General features: G+C 44.4%; 1 protein-coding gene across 1 annotated transcript in view; it reads right to left on the reverse strand.

Annotated features, from left to right (window-relative positions):
- The window catches only part of CACHD1 (cache domain containing 1), a 113201-nt gene that overhangs the window by 11404 nt on the left and 86192 nt on the right, over positions 1–15605 (reverse strand). The window contains exons 11-19 of the mRNA XM_063343752.1: positions 15302–15425; positions 14666–14783; positions 12773–12941; positions 10560–10702; positions 9785–9966; positions 8032–8142; positions 2963–3085; positions 723–822; positions 479–595 (exon numbers count right to left, since the gene is read on the reverse strand). Of these exons, the coding sequence (XP_063199822.1) occupies positions 479–595; positions 723–822; positions 2963–3085; positions 8032–8142; positions 9785–9966; positions 10560–10702; positions 12773–12941; positions 14666–14783; positions 15302–15425 (1187 nt within the window). The remainder of the gene's footprint in view (positions 1–478; positions 596–722; positions 823–2962; positions 3086–8031; positions 8143–9784; positions 9967–10559; positions 10703–12772; positions 12942–14665; positions 14784–15301; positions 15426–15605) is intronic.

Genomic DNA, 15605 nt, shown 5'->3' on the forward strand with positions numbered 1-15605 from the left:
TGCGAATGCTCATGCCAGTTGCACCAGTAAATGCATTTATTTGGTCACATACCTAAAAGATAAGTTATTAGAGACCTTGGCTACCCGTGTAGCAGCGACTACAACTGGTCAGAGTTGGAAGCCACAGGTCAGAGGATCCCAAAGCAAAAAATCCCAACTACTGCCAGAAAGTCCTCACCCAACGACCGAGAACTTATTTTCACGATGCTGGACGAGACTTTGCAGACATCAACCACAGCTGGCCAGCGCTCACATCCATAATCCCTCCTATGTCAAGTGACTCCTCGCGCGAGCACAGTCTGTGCAGGCCAGATCGCTGGGTTTGTGTTTGGAGAGGGGGAACGGAGGCCAATCCGCAGGGAGGGCTGGCTTCCAGCCTCCTCTGCTGAGCCTGGCAAGGATCTGCCTTTCCACCAAAAGAAACCCAACCCAACCAAAGTACATTCAAAAGCAAAATAAAACAGAAAAACACACTTACCACTAAGCTGGTATTAAATTTATAAAACCGCTGAACAGTTCTGTCACTGAAGCTGTTGCAGAGGTTTTTCTTGACGAAGTTTGGGTGGTTCAGAATGTCGTTTGCGACCAGGGGCTCCTTAAGTGAAAAAGAGAGGATTTTACGCCTTTGAAATCAGACACAACCAGCAGCTTCTCTACAGTCCTTACCACCGCGGGAACCAGAAAAGGAAAAACCAAGAAAAACGAGAAAAAAGGAGCCAGACCTTGTGCGTAATGTGCTGTTGCTCCACCGGTGCGTGTCCTTTGGGATCAATGAGGGTTGGGTGTGCCACAAGGTACCCTCTGTCCTCCATGATGAAGCACCTGCCCACAACAAACAACGTGGAGAGCCCCCCATTAGACCTCCTCGGGCTTTAGAGAAATGCGGCAAAATAAAACCTGATCTGCAATTTACAGCTAGAGGAAGAATTTTTAAAGGCTTCCATTTATTAAAATAACATGGCCATTAAGCAAATCCACTGGAAAATGTCTCTGAAGAATATATCGGGTATTTCCCTGAAGCTTTTCATTCCGTTACTGTTCCAGCAAGCCTGGAAGACAGAGAACTTGAACGTGGAACCGCTTAGAAACAGAAAGGGAAGCTGATCAGTGCCTTGTCTTGTCTGGTCATGCAAGGTCCAGAAATAAATTAAGCATAATGAACTTGGAAAGCTTTAACAGTTTATTAATCTACTACGCTACTAATTAAAACAGAGATTTCACACTCTCGTTTAATGACCTCCTGCCTAAGAATTCAATTTTAACGGGGAGATAAATCACTCCTGTTTCATTTTCAGCCTTCCCATCCTTTCCTCTCCCTTTTCAGCCCTTCCCATTAGTTTCCCGTGTGATCTCAGGGCAGTGATGTTCCATCTGTGCCCCTATCTAGAAACCAGGGTGCTGCGAGGTTTTAATCCGTACTCTTTTCGGCATCTCCCGTTTCCATAGCCGCAGACAGCCGCGCTGGGGAAGGCGGAGGAGCCAGCAGCACCGGGGGACGCCACAGCCTGCGCCAAGCTGAAGAGAATCGGTGGCCGTGGAAGGGAGAGGGGAGGAGGTTAATGCGGCCACTCAATGCTCCCGAAGAGCTCAGCGGGGTGGCAGCCGCGTCCCCCGGCCCCGCGGGGCTTTGCCCGGGCCCCGCAGCTGCGCCGCTTGGGGCGGCTTTAAACCCCGCCATTCCCATGGCAGCCTGACACGTAAACCTCTACCGACATCGGCTCACGGAGGGAGAGAAGGGATATAATTTACAGCAATCATCACAGAATAGACGGGACTATACACTTTAGGCGAAACTTTTAGTTGGATTTTTTTTTTTTACTGCCCCAAACCGTTTGGGTTTTGCATTAGGAATTCATGTTGTGATGTTGAATTCTCTCTTTTTTTTCCTCTGAAAGACGCTATAGGGAACAGGCTGGTGTTTACCCCAGAATGACTGCAGAGAGAAAAAGCTCAGGAGACATACATTGAAAAAACCCCAAACGGCTGCCAGAAAGTTGGAACAGTCGTCCCTTCGTACCTGTGCGCACTTACGCAGGGGCTGCAGGCATTAGATCCAGCTCCTACGTGAGAACGCTCTAACAAAGCGCTTCACAATATGCTTTAAATTCCTCATTTAGGGAACGTAGAAAATAATCACGCATCTGATCCCCTTGATTATTAATAGTTTTTAATTAGGGGGGAAGGAATGCCAAACCAGAAATCCTGATTATTTTTTTTATACACCATAAAATATATAAAAAAATACCCAAACCAAACCAGAAAAGAACTGGGAGGATGACAGAAAACCACTTCCCTTCCAAAATAAGGTTTAAAAACAAAGAAAGAAACAACAATGCCCAAACCCTGTTATCAAGTTACTCCAGATCCAAACCAGAGTCTAACCCTGACCCCCCCCATGATTTTTTTTAAAAAGGGTGAAGAGGAACAATTAAGATACACAGAGGTCTAAACAAAATTAGATACTCCAGATGAAATCAGACTTCTTCTGACTAGTGTGTGCTATGTATTTCTGAGAAAAATATAACCAAAGTGTAATTTAATAATCATAGTTAAAATAACAAGAGATAATACATCACGATTACATGCTCACAGTAACTAAACATGTAAAATGAAAACAAACAGAAGAGAAGGGGAAGGGTGTTCATTTAATACAGAATGGTTTTTTGCCCAGGATTTCAATGAAGTCTAAACATAACAAAAAACCAAATAATCAGTTATCTTCTGTTTTCGTATTCCTGCAGACTCTTTACTTAGCTGATGACAGTTTGATCTTGAATAAACAAGAAGTCCACGTGATCTTTATGAGAAGAACACGCACAAACTTTAGCGGAAAGCAGAGAACACACATTGAAAGTAAGAGAATCCTAGAATAAATTAAGTTGGAAAGCACCTTGGGTCACCTGGTTAAAGGGAACAAAAAAAAAAGGCTTTAGCTATTTCTTGCCCAGGAGGAACAGCTTACCTTATTTTGTTTCCCCCGTCTTGGTTACAAACTGGCAGCAGGTCCATGAGAACCTTGTAGAAGTATCGCAGCGTGAAGTCAATGCCCATCACTGCCACCGAATGTCCTGACGACATCTGTGCACTGCAAAGAGGGGAGGAAAAGAAGGAAAAAGGCTTTTACGGCTGTATTAATAATTAATATTTTAATTACTCAGTCCCTTACTTCAAAAGGGGACCGGCATCCCTGCCATATAAACGGCCAGCTCAAATCCACACCCCCGCACCAAAGCTCGGTTCAGCCTCTTTGTGTTTAAATGAAGAGTTACGGCAGCTGGAAAGGGAGAGAACAACATCTCAACAGTGTTAGTCATTTCCTGCAAATCCTGAGGTCTCCCCACATAAATCGCGCCTCATAGACCCGGCAGCACCTGGAGGAGACTGGAGACAGCCCAGGACGGGATCGCACCCTGGAACCGACCCTTCTCCCCACGGGCTGTTCTCCCTTGGTTCCTACATACACCGTTACCACCTGTAGATATTTAATATTTAGCAACATAAATTAGGATTAAAAATTCCCTACCCGCGCAAACAAACGCAGAATGCAGCTCCTGCATTTCCAGCACCCGAATCCCCACCACCTTGGGGGGGTTTACATACTGCACCGCTCCTCTTTGCTCAGCCCCCAGCACCAGGATCTGAACGTCTGCTGGGAGGACAGGCTGAGAGAGCTGGGGGGGTTCAGCCTGGAGAAGAGAAGGCTCCAGGGAGACCTTCCAGCCCCTGCCAGGCCCTAAAGGGGCTCCAGGAAAGCTGGGGAGGGACTCTGGAGCAGGGAGGGGAGCCATGGGACGAGGGGGAAGGGTTTTACACTGCAAGAGGGGAGACTGAGATGAGATGTGAGGCAGAAATTGTTGGCTGTGAGGGCGGTGAGCCCCTGGCCCAGGTTGCCCAGAGAAGCTGTGGCTGCCCCATCCCTGGAGGGGTTCAAGGCCAGGTTGGACGGGGCTTGGAGCAACCTGGGCTGGTGGGAGGTGTCCCTGCCCAGGGCAGGGGGTGCCACTGGGTGGGCTTTAGGGTCCCTTCCAACCCAAACCATTCTGTGATTCTATGATATGAAGCTGCCACAGGCATTTTGCTAAATCCCTAAAATGCCAAAGTGTAGGAGTGATTGTGAATTTCAGCCAGAAAAAAAAGCTGGCCAAGCTACAGGCATGAAGGAGGTTACCTTGCACCCAGCAACTCGGTGGTATTTAGGTGCTGGTTAATGAGCACCGTGTTAAATGCTTCAAAATCACATCCTACTAACTGGCCAGTTATCCCTGCTGGCCGGATTTAAACAGGAGTAATTCATGTTAACCTGACACTGCCTCCCACCGCCCACGAAGCGCCAGGTGACATTTAAAACCGTTTCACTTAACAAATGTTCTGATTCAATATCTTTCCCCAATGTAGGGCAACCATAAAATAAACATTTAGGGAAAAGGCAGAACCTGGAGTCCCTGCGGGTGCTCACCAGCGCCGGCAGCGAGAGCTGCTGTGAACTGCAGTATTTCGCCCGTACTGAAAACGTGCTTGTGTTCCTATTTTTACTCACCAGTTCGGGAATATACACGGTTGCCTTAGCAACCAATACATCAAAGACCGAGAAAACAGGTTCAGGCTGATGTATGGAAGTGTATATTCTTACAGCTCTGTGAAGGTAAAAAAGCACTACTTTCGCTTAGTGGCATCGTTTTAACTTTCCTCACCACCAGTGAGGCAACTGCAAGAGCTCTCCTGGCAGACGCACAGTCTTGACATTTGGCTGAGACTGTTTGGATGCTGAAAGCTCCAAACGGAAATTATATTCTATTTATCGTGTAATTTTTCCAAAACGTCCTGTCCTGGCAAATTCCCACCTTTCCCTCAGGAGACGCATCCAGATACTGAAGGTCTCCTGAATCGATGCACTTGAACCAAGGTGCAAATCCCCACTGGGCAGCTGGGCATGAGAGCAGCGAGGTTCCAGAACAAAACCCTTCTAATATAATAATAGAGTAAAATAACTAATATTTATTATGGCAGGTTATGATGTGGTGGTGTGCAGTAGCCTGAGGCTGGACCGAATGACCAGGGCATCCCTGTGACTCCTCCTTCTCCCAGATTGCTTCCTGCAGCACTGGGGCGGCACGGCCGGACCAAGCCACCTCTCGCCCCTGAAGGACACAAAGTCATCAGCTCATCCTCAAATCATGGGGCGTGCTGTTTTGCACTTATGTAGGCTTTATGCTGATGACAAGGGAGACGTGTTTGACTTGCTATTTTTTAAAATTTGCTCTTCTAAACAGGAATAAAGACGTTTAGAAAAAGAAGAGACTTGAACGGCCCAGCTGGGCTATACAAAGCAGCGGCTGCGGGCAGCCCCCCGTCCATATAAAACCAACTCTGTTTACTGGACTGAACTTTGTTTGCATTTAAAGGGGTCCAGTAAAGACATAGTCAAATCTAATTTGTAGATTTATAAATACAGATTTTGAAAACCTGCACTTAATTTACTTGTACCGTTACCCGTTTCAGGGAGAAGGAATGGGAAAAGGGATGACAGCGAAGCAGCACAGACACGTTTAACCGTACGTGACAAGGCATCAGGCTGTGAAGTTACTGCTCTGTCCTAACAGACTAAAAGCCATTAGGAATGCTGTAAATATTTTAGCTTCGTTTTTAAGCATTAAATCCTTCTGGTTTGCTGATGCAAGCTGTATTAAATAACCTCTTGCATGAATCTTCTATTCCCAGCCTCCAATAAAGAAATAAGATATACATAAAACGGGAATGAAAGATAAGCGTCAGTTCCAGATAAATTAACGTTGTTATTTAAACCCACAGAGCAGTTTCTAATGCCAGTATGCCTGTTAACTCCACTGATTCCTCCCCCACCCCTCTGGGTTTTTTTTGGGTTTTTTTGTTGGTTTTTTTTTTGTTTTTTTAACTAAGACCTCTTTGGGGATTATAACCGCATGTGACTGTGAGCTTTAGAGGTCATATTTACCCAGGAATCACACTCACATCTGCCAAACTTTGTTTAACCGTTCTTTAATCATGTTCTAATAACCCACGCGAGCTTGAAGTTCTTAAAGCTAACTGAACCGTCACTTGCTAGATAAAAATCAGAATTTTGATTAATTGCACTTCTCTTCTTACAAAAGTGCTTATTTCCCTGAAGTAAATTCCTCTGTGAGAAGCACCACGCAGGCATTGGGCCTGATAATACTCCTGCCAAAAAAGACAGGCAGATGTCCTGCGGTGGGAAATCCCAAACAAAGGCGAGACGCCTCTGAGAAAAGGAGGAAAGCGGAGTCCCGAGCTCTGCTGGCTTTGCACTTTCTATTTACCAGCGCGACGTTAGAAGTTACCTTCGTACCGGTGGGGTCTTAGATGGAGCGTGTCCAGAAGCCACGTGCTCAGGGGAAGTCTCGGAAAAGACTCCAGGTGAAAAAAAACAAACGAGTAACTACCATTTCTGAAACCTGGGGGAGCTTACGCTAGAAAGGTTTCGTGCATATTCTATAAACTGACCTCCTTTAAGGCAACTTCAAGTTGAACCTTGACTTTTGCCTTGAGCTTTCAGGCAACTTGAAGTTGACCCAACTTCCAGGCAAACCTCAGCTTTAGCCTGGGCGCCTGGCCAGGAGGGAGCTGAAACAAAAAAGGCCTGGTCCTTGAGGAAAGCGGCGTTCCAGCACTGACAAGATGTTCCTAGAGAGACTGACTACACTTCTCCTAGTGGGAATATTCACTGTACTAAGAATAAAGGAAACACCGAGATTCTCTTGATCAACTCTGAATGAAGATATATTAGAATTTGCCCTTTCCTTGTCTTCAAGTCATAGAAGACTAATAAATAAAGAAAATGCTTCTTCCTGTATGGCTATAATGGTAATTTTGATTTTGATCCCAGAGGCACAGGCCGCTGTTTCCACCCTGATTTGTTTTCTGCAATCCTGTAAGGGCAGTTGAAGGTTTACAGGCGTCTCCTGAAGTTCTCGTTACTTCTGAAAGCCCCCAATCCAGAAGCACTGAATTCAAACAGCCCAGGCGAGGAGCTCCCCCAGCTCCTGGAGTACGGGCAGAGCTTTAATTAAAACAGTCTTGTGGACTGACCTCTATTTGCAGTTCGCTAGATCTGCTTTCAGCTCTTATTCCCTTCCAAACATTGCCCTGGTACGTACAACTTCAGATGTGTGAAGTGTGAGTAACTTTAGGAGATGTGAAGATTAGCTGTCTTGGCGAAAAAGTCTTTAACTACCAGCAGAGAGGGAACAGATCCCAAACTGCCTAATGAAAGCGATCATGAGAGTAAGTCTTGTGAGGAGCGGCTGAGGGAGCTGGGGGTGTTCAGCCTGGAGAGGAGGAGGCTGAGGGGAGACCTTCTCGCTCTCTACAGCTCCCTGAAAGGAGGGGGGAGCCACGGGGGGTCGGTCTCTTCTCCCAAGGAACAGGCCATGGGACAAGAGAAAACGGCCTCAAGTTGCGCCAGGGGAGGTTTAGGATGGATATTAGGAAAAATTTGTATGCTGAAAGGGTTATTAAGCATTGGAAGAGGCTGCCCAGGGAAGCGGTTGAGTCACCATCCCTGGAAGTTTTCAAAAGACGGGTAGATGTGGTACTTAGAGATGTGGTGTAGTGATGGTTTTTGTCAGAGTTAGGTTGACGGTTGGACTCGATGATCTGAAAGGTCCCTTCCAACCTGGGCAATTCCGTGATCCCTCTCCTCCTCCTGGGTCCTTGTCTTGCACACATGGCATCTCATGTTCACCCAGGAGCACACTCCCACCAGTCAATCTTTTTTTCCACATGCGGTTATTATTTGTGTATCAATAAAGCTACAGAATATAAACCTATTCATATAACATGGATTTTTGACAAGTATTTCAATGTACTATTTCCACTGAATCTACATGAGGTTATACCACATTTCATCAAGAACACTTTAAAAACAGGTTTGGTTTTCGGTTCCTGAACACACAAGAGTCGCTCAGCATGTTCTCCTCCTACATCTTGATCATTAAGAGTATTCTTGCTTGACACAAACCTCCAAACACGACTTACCTGGAAGAATGGACTGTGTGACTGATGGTAACGACGTAGCCTGCCCCTCCGACATCTAAGTAGGGACCAGTAAAGGTAATTAGTCCTGGATTAGCCACCGCATGCAAGTACCTACGGGCAGCCAAAAGAAACACTCAAAATCAGAGAAAAAGGGTTATTGTAAACTTTAAGACAGTACCCTTGATTTTTGCAAAACACAGACAAACGTTGAGTTCTGCACACTATGAACGATGTGCTACCAAATTAATGTTTCTTAATATTAACCAAGTGCCTATTCTGATTAGGACCCGGACCTAAAACAGACTTGCTCAATAAATGGCTCCTCAGCACATACAAGTGCATTAAAAAAGCTCAATTTACTTCTGCACAGAGTACGTTTAATGTCATTGTAGACATTTTTCCCCAGAAAAACGTATGACTTCGCGCCAGCGGAGTCTCAAACTCAAAGCAAACACTGACAAAATTCTGACGTTGCAAACGCAGGAGAAGGGACGTCCTACAGGCAGAATTCACACGTGAAAATCTGGAAAGATGTCAGAAAGTGATTACAACTTACAATCTCTTTTAAAACTTACTGTCAACATAAACTGAGCCACGGTTGTGTCACCTATAAGAAGGTTTATAAAACATTCCAACTGTTGGAAACACTTCTGCGTATGAAAAAGCAATTACTTTGCTTTCCAGTAGAGTAACCCATGACTCCGGACTGCGCTCAGAATTCTACTTCACCGCTAGTGCTTTGTTTGCATCTTCTTTCCACAACACTGCCGTTTGCCTTTATATAAAAAAATAAGACACCATGGCCTGCCGCACATGGAGGTCTTTACAAAACCATGGTTTGAGAAACTCAGTGAAGTGTAAAAGCGGAGAAAAACCCCAAACCCTCCAGAAGCCAATAATGAAAATAACTTGAGAGCTTTTAACATGGGGAGAAGGGATTGTAAAAGCGCATTCAGTTAATTTAGAACATGAATGCGCCCTGTTTATCTCACGACAAAAAAGAGGGCAAAATTCCATCAGCGCATCTGTCAGCAAAAACACAAATAGCAACAAAAAGGGAAGAAAACCTGACGAAAAGCTAATCAGTAGCTGTGGTAATGAGTTTTTTCAGGGAAAACATGGGTCAGGAGAGGTACGGCATGGCCAATGCCAGCAGCAATTCCGAGCCTTCCCCGTAGAGCCGGAGGGCTGGGACGTGTCGCTGCGTGGCAGCACCTGGGTGACTCCTCTCAAGAAAACACAGTGCAGAGCGCTCTCGTCTCACAGGCTCTTGCTTGTAATGGATACAAATATTTTCCCAAATCGGATGCTAGGGCATCATTAATAGCACACAGCTGAGCCGGCAAACACCTACTCTGAATTAGCAAGGAAACACACTGTAAACAAACAAACAAACAAAAAGACTAAAATATTAACATCCAAAAATGGCAGAAAGAGCTGAAAACGCTCCTGAATCAGCTAATCCCTAAAGGGGATGGTCGTTTTCTGCATATTAATATTCCCATCTGCCACAGCAGGGATATGAAACAGAAACTATCACTTAAAATAAAAAGGGTTGAGATTAGAACCAATAAAGGTTTTAACTAGCTGTATTTAAGCCCTGAGCCTTTTACCCACGATGAAAACATTTCCAGTTAAATAGTTTATAGCTGGCCATAAAAAAAACCCCAGGCTATGAAATCGATCCCAAATATTTTCCTTATTGCCCTCCAAGATTATCCAAAGCTTTGATAACAGGACCCTAAAAACTCACCATTGTCTCCTGGTGGGATCAAATGCTTTGTCCATGAGGGAACCGGGATAAATTCGGAGCACCCCATTGGGGGTTGCTATGTAACGGCGCACAATATAACTGTTCAGGCTACTAATTTCCATTTGTGTCATCCATTCATCTGTGACGTGACTGGTAGCCATTACTTCATTTCTGACAGAGAACTGCAAAACAAAGGCGGACCTAGCAGGGTTCCTCTAAGACTTGCATGAAAAGATAATAAGCTGCTCGCGGGGTTTCCCAAAGAGCGATCAGAGATCATCTAAACTCAATTACTTGTTTAAAGTCTTCTCACACCAGACGGATCTGGCACATTCCACGCAAAGGAAAAGCTTATTATAATGAAATATTGTTGTCGTTATCTCTGCGGCTTTTAGAGTTTGCTTTTGTACTTTACATAAATATAAATAGTGCTCCACTTGCACACAAAATAGAAATTTCTCATTCCTAAGAACACAAAGATACTTCTGCTAAGAATTTACCACAGCTTTAATTTTTCCCGTGTTTATTTCAATAGCTGCTTGTCAACTTTTTCCCCCCCTAATCAGGGAGGAAGCCCTCTCCTTCCTCTCTCCTGGGCCTTGCAGCCCACGGCCATCTCTCCAGGCATGGGAACACGGCTCCAAACCCCCACTCCAGAACCCTGTGAGCATCAGGAGACGGATGGTTCAGCTAGTCCCCTCCTGGAAGAAGGTGCTGGACACCAGGAACCCAAGGTCTCTGGGGCTGACCGGAGCGCTCAGCGCCAAGGACGTACCTTAAGGCCAGGATTGGCGATCAGGCGCGTGTTGTCGCTGAGGTACGCTGTGTAATGCTCCACCATCCGCTTCGTCTCGGGCTGGCTGAGATGTTCGTAGGGAGAAGAGAAGCTGCCCGCAGAGAGCATTACCGTAGGACTTTCTAGAAGACAAAAAAAAAAAAAAAAAAGGCAAAATATGAGAAAGTTCAGGACAATGAATCGCAGACATTGCACAGTAAACACATTTGTACCAGGAATGGGTACCTCCGCCTGTTCCCCCACTCTCCCACACTTCAGTGTGCGACACGCGCAGCTCCTTCATGTCACGGGGGGACTGGGAGCGAGGGCAGAAAACGTGAAGTTCTCCACTGCAACCAGAGCATTTACCAGCACAACTTGCCTCCCCAGGCTCTGACGAAACTCAGACCGCACATCAGCTACCTTTCTTGCTTCAAAATACACAAAGTTAGTCCACTGACTCTGATCTCCACGTGTTATTTGGTAGACTTCAGTGCCCTTGTTCTCAAAGTCTAAACAATTCCTGAATTACTACTTTTAGAAAGATTACAGAAGCTGCCTTCCCTCAAGAAGAGATTTTGTGCTAAAGGAGAAATTAATTATCCATGTCTAGGTTAGATACAGCAGAGAAAAACGAGAATGAGCACTTTCAATTACAGATAATGAACAAATGGAGACCTACATGCACAGAAGATGGAGTTACCAATAATAGCGTAGCTGTCTGGGGTGATTTTCAAAACAGACTAGAAAGTAAACTTCCGTTGTGCAGAAACGGCAATACCAGGCAGCCTTTTCTTTTTAAAGAGAAAAATGATTATGATGACGCAGAGCTGAAGGTTGAGAAGAACGCTTTTTCTGAATATTTGACCCATGGAAACCCATTTCCCCGTGTGTAATGGGCTCCAGAGGAAAAATTTCCCCGGAGTATGTGAAGCGTTCTGCTTTTATCCACGTTCCTCTAAAACACATCACCATACATCCAGCAACCATATGCACTGCAGTCATCACTTATGAACTTCCATTACACTCCTTCATCTGCTTCCCAGACCGAATATTCTGATGCGATTGCATTTTGCTTTGCATGAAGTTTTCCCACTTGTCAGCTTAGTACTGCGTTTTTTGGATATTTTCCATTTATATCTTGTCTTTCTGGATAGAAGATAATCAAGACGAGGCACCGCATTAAAGAAAGAAAAACCCCTGTATTTTAAACAATCGGCAAAGCAATTTCCATAGGTTTATCAAGTTCCTCCACAACTCCTCCAGTCTAATCTCACTTCGCTATTTGTGGCACTGCAATATAGCTAAGAAAATATCACGACTGTGCCACTAATCCCCCATGAGACCTTCAAACCTGGCTACAAACAAAAGCACTTAATTCAGAACTTCTCATAATATAGCACAGATTTTAGCAAAAACCCCAAGATTAATACTTAAATATGAAAGCTTGCAACTCGGGATGCTTATATAAGAAAATCTCTATGTTCTTAGGATATATTATGTTTTTAATGTTCTCTATCCTTTCCAGACACCAGAACTTGTACTGCCATGAAGACTCTCCCTCTTTCCAGTAATGTTTGAGCAACTACAGAAATTAGTCAGAGTAGAATCGGTTTAGCTTATGAAAATCAGGAAGGCATCAGCGGCCTGAGACTTTTTAAGCAGGTAAGGAAGGGTCTGGAAACCATCACGCCACAGGAGCTCTCGGTTTCCCCCCACAGACATAACTTCCGACTTCCGGATCAGTGGTATTAAATGCTTATGGCAGCAAAAAACTTGCCTAAATCCGAAGTCAAAAAGTACTCCTGCACGACCAGCTGGGACTTCATCCTACTTGTGTTATTTGTCAATAAGCTGCTTTACAGCCAAGAGAACAGAACTTTGTTTTAAGTTTGGTGAGACATCTCTCCCTCTCTTCCTGCTTCACCTTCTGGGAAGGTGATGGAGCAAGACTCCGGGTGCATTTATCTTGTGCTCCGATGAGCAATCCCACTGCATTCACCCACACAAGTGCTCACCGTTGAGCAGGGTAGCTACGATCAACAAAGGGCTATGAGAAGATAACAGCTGATTAGAAAAAATCAGCCTTGGAAATAAAAGCCTCTCAAGAGGAGAGTATTTCTAGTGTTTTGTAAGAAGAGTTCTATTTTCTGCTGCCACGCTCTACAGAAACATGCCCGAGGCGGTCAAGAGGAGCTGCGGGAAAGCTTTACCTAAGGTAGCCAGCTGCTTGAAGTGCAGGCAGGCGTTCGGCTGGCCCAGCAGATCCAGCCGATGATACAGGAGCTTGCTGCTGGGGACAGTGTTGAGATTCTTCAGCTGTTTAACAGGTATTTCTGGCTGTATCACCACCACGCACAGAATAAAGGATGTGTCCTGGACCTGAAAGGCAGAGGCAAGTCACCAAACAGAAACAATGACGCGGAGGCGGTACAGAACTCCTTCTCTATTTAGCGTTCATTCTCTTGTCTTTAATTGCTCATCTCGTCCCGTTCCGGAAGGCAGCACCACACTTCGCCATGCTCTCAAGGATCGCAATTCCTGCTCTCTCTGCAAACAGGTCACTCCTTTTCAAAGAGGCTATTACGGACTCGATTCTACAGAGAGGAGGACTGTGCAGACAAAACTTTCCAGCCCTGCCGGTGTCCATGCAGGGTAGAGACTCCATTACGGCAGCTCAGCTCCGTACAGCCACGCTCCAGTCTGTAACTACCCTGTGTGTATCGAAGCCATTAAGCTGTACAAAAAATACTTTTCCACATTCTACACAGAATAAAAACATTCAGTTTTCAGGAAAAAAGACTGCATTAAGACCTTCATCTTATTCCTTAATTTGCAATGATTTCTAACGCTGTTTCGTGGATAGCTTTTGAAGTGTCACGAAGAGAGGAGAGGCTTCAGGTTCACAGTTGATAAAAACACACTGGCACTCCCATTATGAAGAATACAGACAAATCAACTGTCAAAAGTAAGATTTTATCATTACCGCTCTTAATTGTGTGCTGCATGTGTCACATGCTTTACTGGTTTGTATATTTTAAGGATCCTCAGACTAGCAAAACCTGGAGCTGCCCAGCTGCTCTGCAAGGGTGTTTGATATTTAATGTAGCATTACAACATTAGAAAATTAGCTCCAGACACACTCCTATGTGAATTTCTGTTACACAATGACAGATTTAATCTCTTAAAACTGCTCAGCTTAATCTTTTAGGTTGGATTTAACTTAATACTGTGAAATGATCCATAAGTACCCTCCTAAGTTTGTTGGCACAAAAAAGCAGCCAATTATTTCTGGCATCAGTGAAATTCACCTGGATTATATTTAACCTTTGGATTCCATTTTAATCCCTGGGTCAAGATTAGTGTTCAGATATGTTCAAAAGTTAGACTGAGGAAAGGAAGACAGGTGCTAGGCGCTCTCCTAAAGCTCTTCCAGCTGGTAAGAAAGCCTGTTGCATAGACATCATGCTCAGTTTCAATGAAAGCTTCGATATAACTCCTGTGTGTAAGAAAAGTGTTCAATTACAGCAAACATCATTTACTGGCTACTGATACAGCTCTGAAACAAGATCGTTATCAGAATGAGAAGCTGAAATTTTCCCAATTACGTTAATTAATGGATTGTGTTACTCTGACCCAAACATAACAACAGTATTAAGCAAAAGAATGACTTAATGCCAAGCTCTGCCTCAGCACTGTGCTCTGATGTGGTCTCTGGTAGGTATTTTCGTGTCACCTGGCTTGTGGTATGACATCCAGACCAGCAGAGATTTACTTCCATTGGGAAAGCACGAGTATAATCTCCACGTGACTGTACATTACGTACGCCTTACGAAATGAGCGCCTTCGTGAAGAAAGAGCACACACGTATCCATACAGACACATCGCTGAAGATGACACAGCAACAAACCTGAAATGGTAATTTCACTGGTTCTTCCCTGTAACAAAAAACCTCCACATTCACGCAGTTTCTAAGTAATTAAAACCTTTCATACTTCAATATATAGCAATACTTCACGCTTCACTATATTCAATATATTAACGCTCTCTTCAATATATGAACTTACTCTATGCCATCCTGACACAGCGTCACTTTTATTCCTTACCATTTTCCAGGCATAGCTGACGTTGTAGGCTTCTTTCCCAACTTCTCTCAGTTTGTTTAGATGCCAAGACAGCGAGGAATTCACGGGAACTGTGATGATCTGGCTGCCCAGGGGAATGCTACATTGGCAAATATAACATACGGCATTTTATTACACACTGAGAAAGCTCTTAAGCAAAACCCACCTACTGCACATTTATAAAAATACCGTAAGACATGAAGAGATTAACTGTTACCTGTCTTAGGTGAAAGAAAAGTATACGTATGCTGAAAACGCACTCGCATACCACCACATTTTGAGTTAAAACCCATACTCAGATAACACAAAGGATAAAGAAAACCCCAGACCAAATAGTGGGAAATCTTCCCGACATGGAAGAGAGACATTAGAAAGGGTATCCCCCAGATCAGCTGTGGAAACCAGTGCTCAGCACAACAAATGATAAAATGAAAAAAGTTGGAGTTAAAACCAAACCGCAACTGTTCTGCATTTAGGGGGATGGAGGGGAATTACAGCCGAGTATCCAGCTATTGTAGGAAAAGGAACTTTACCCTACATTCTCTTAAAATTCCTCTAGAAATGCTTCTAGTGCCCTAAGGACTACCAATGTTTGGCCTTGCAACTCAGATTCCTTACCTAAGGATGTTCTGTCGCACCAGCTCAAATTTAGGAATGTTCTCGTAATGGATAATATCTGTGTGAAGCGGAGGTTCAGACAGCAGGTAGGGCCTGGTAAGGGAGGGGTGCATAAGAGTGTATCCTAAAAAATAAAGACACAAACAGCGAATGCATTTTAAAAACTGAGCCCAGGATGAAAATGTACAGGGGGAAAAAAAGAATACAATAACTACATACAGTTTTTGCAAAGGCTTAACCAATGTCAGCGAGCGAGCAATATTATCATTAAAAGTGTTGCAAATGAAGAACTAGGTAAGCTGCG

Source organism: Chroicocephalus ridibundus, chromosome 8 (assembly GCF_963924245.1).
Source record: "Chroicocephalus ridibundus chromosome 8, bChrRid1.1, whole genome shotgun sequence".
Taxonomy (NCBI): Eukaryota; Metazoa; Chordata; class Aves; order Charadriiformes; family Laridae; genus Chroicocephalus; species Chroicocephalus ridibundus.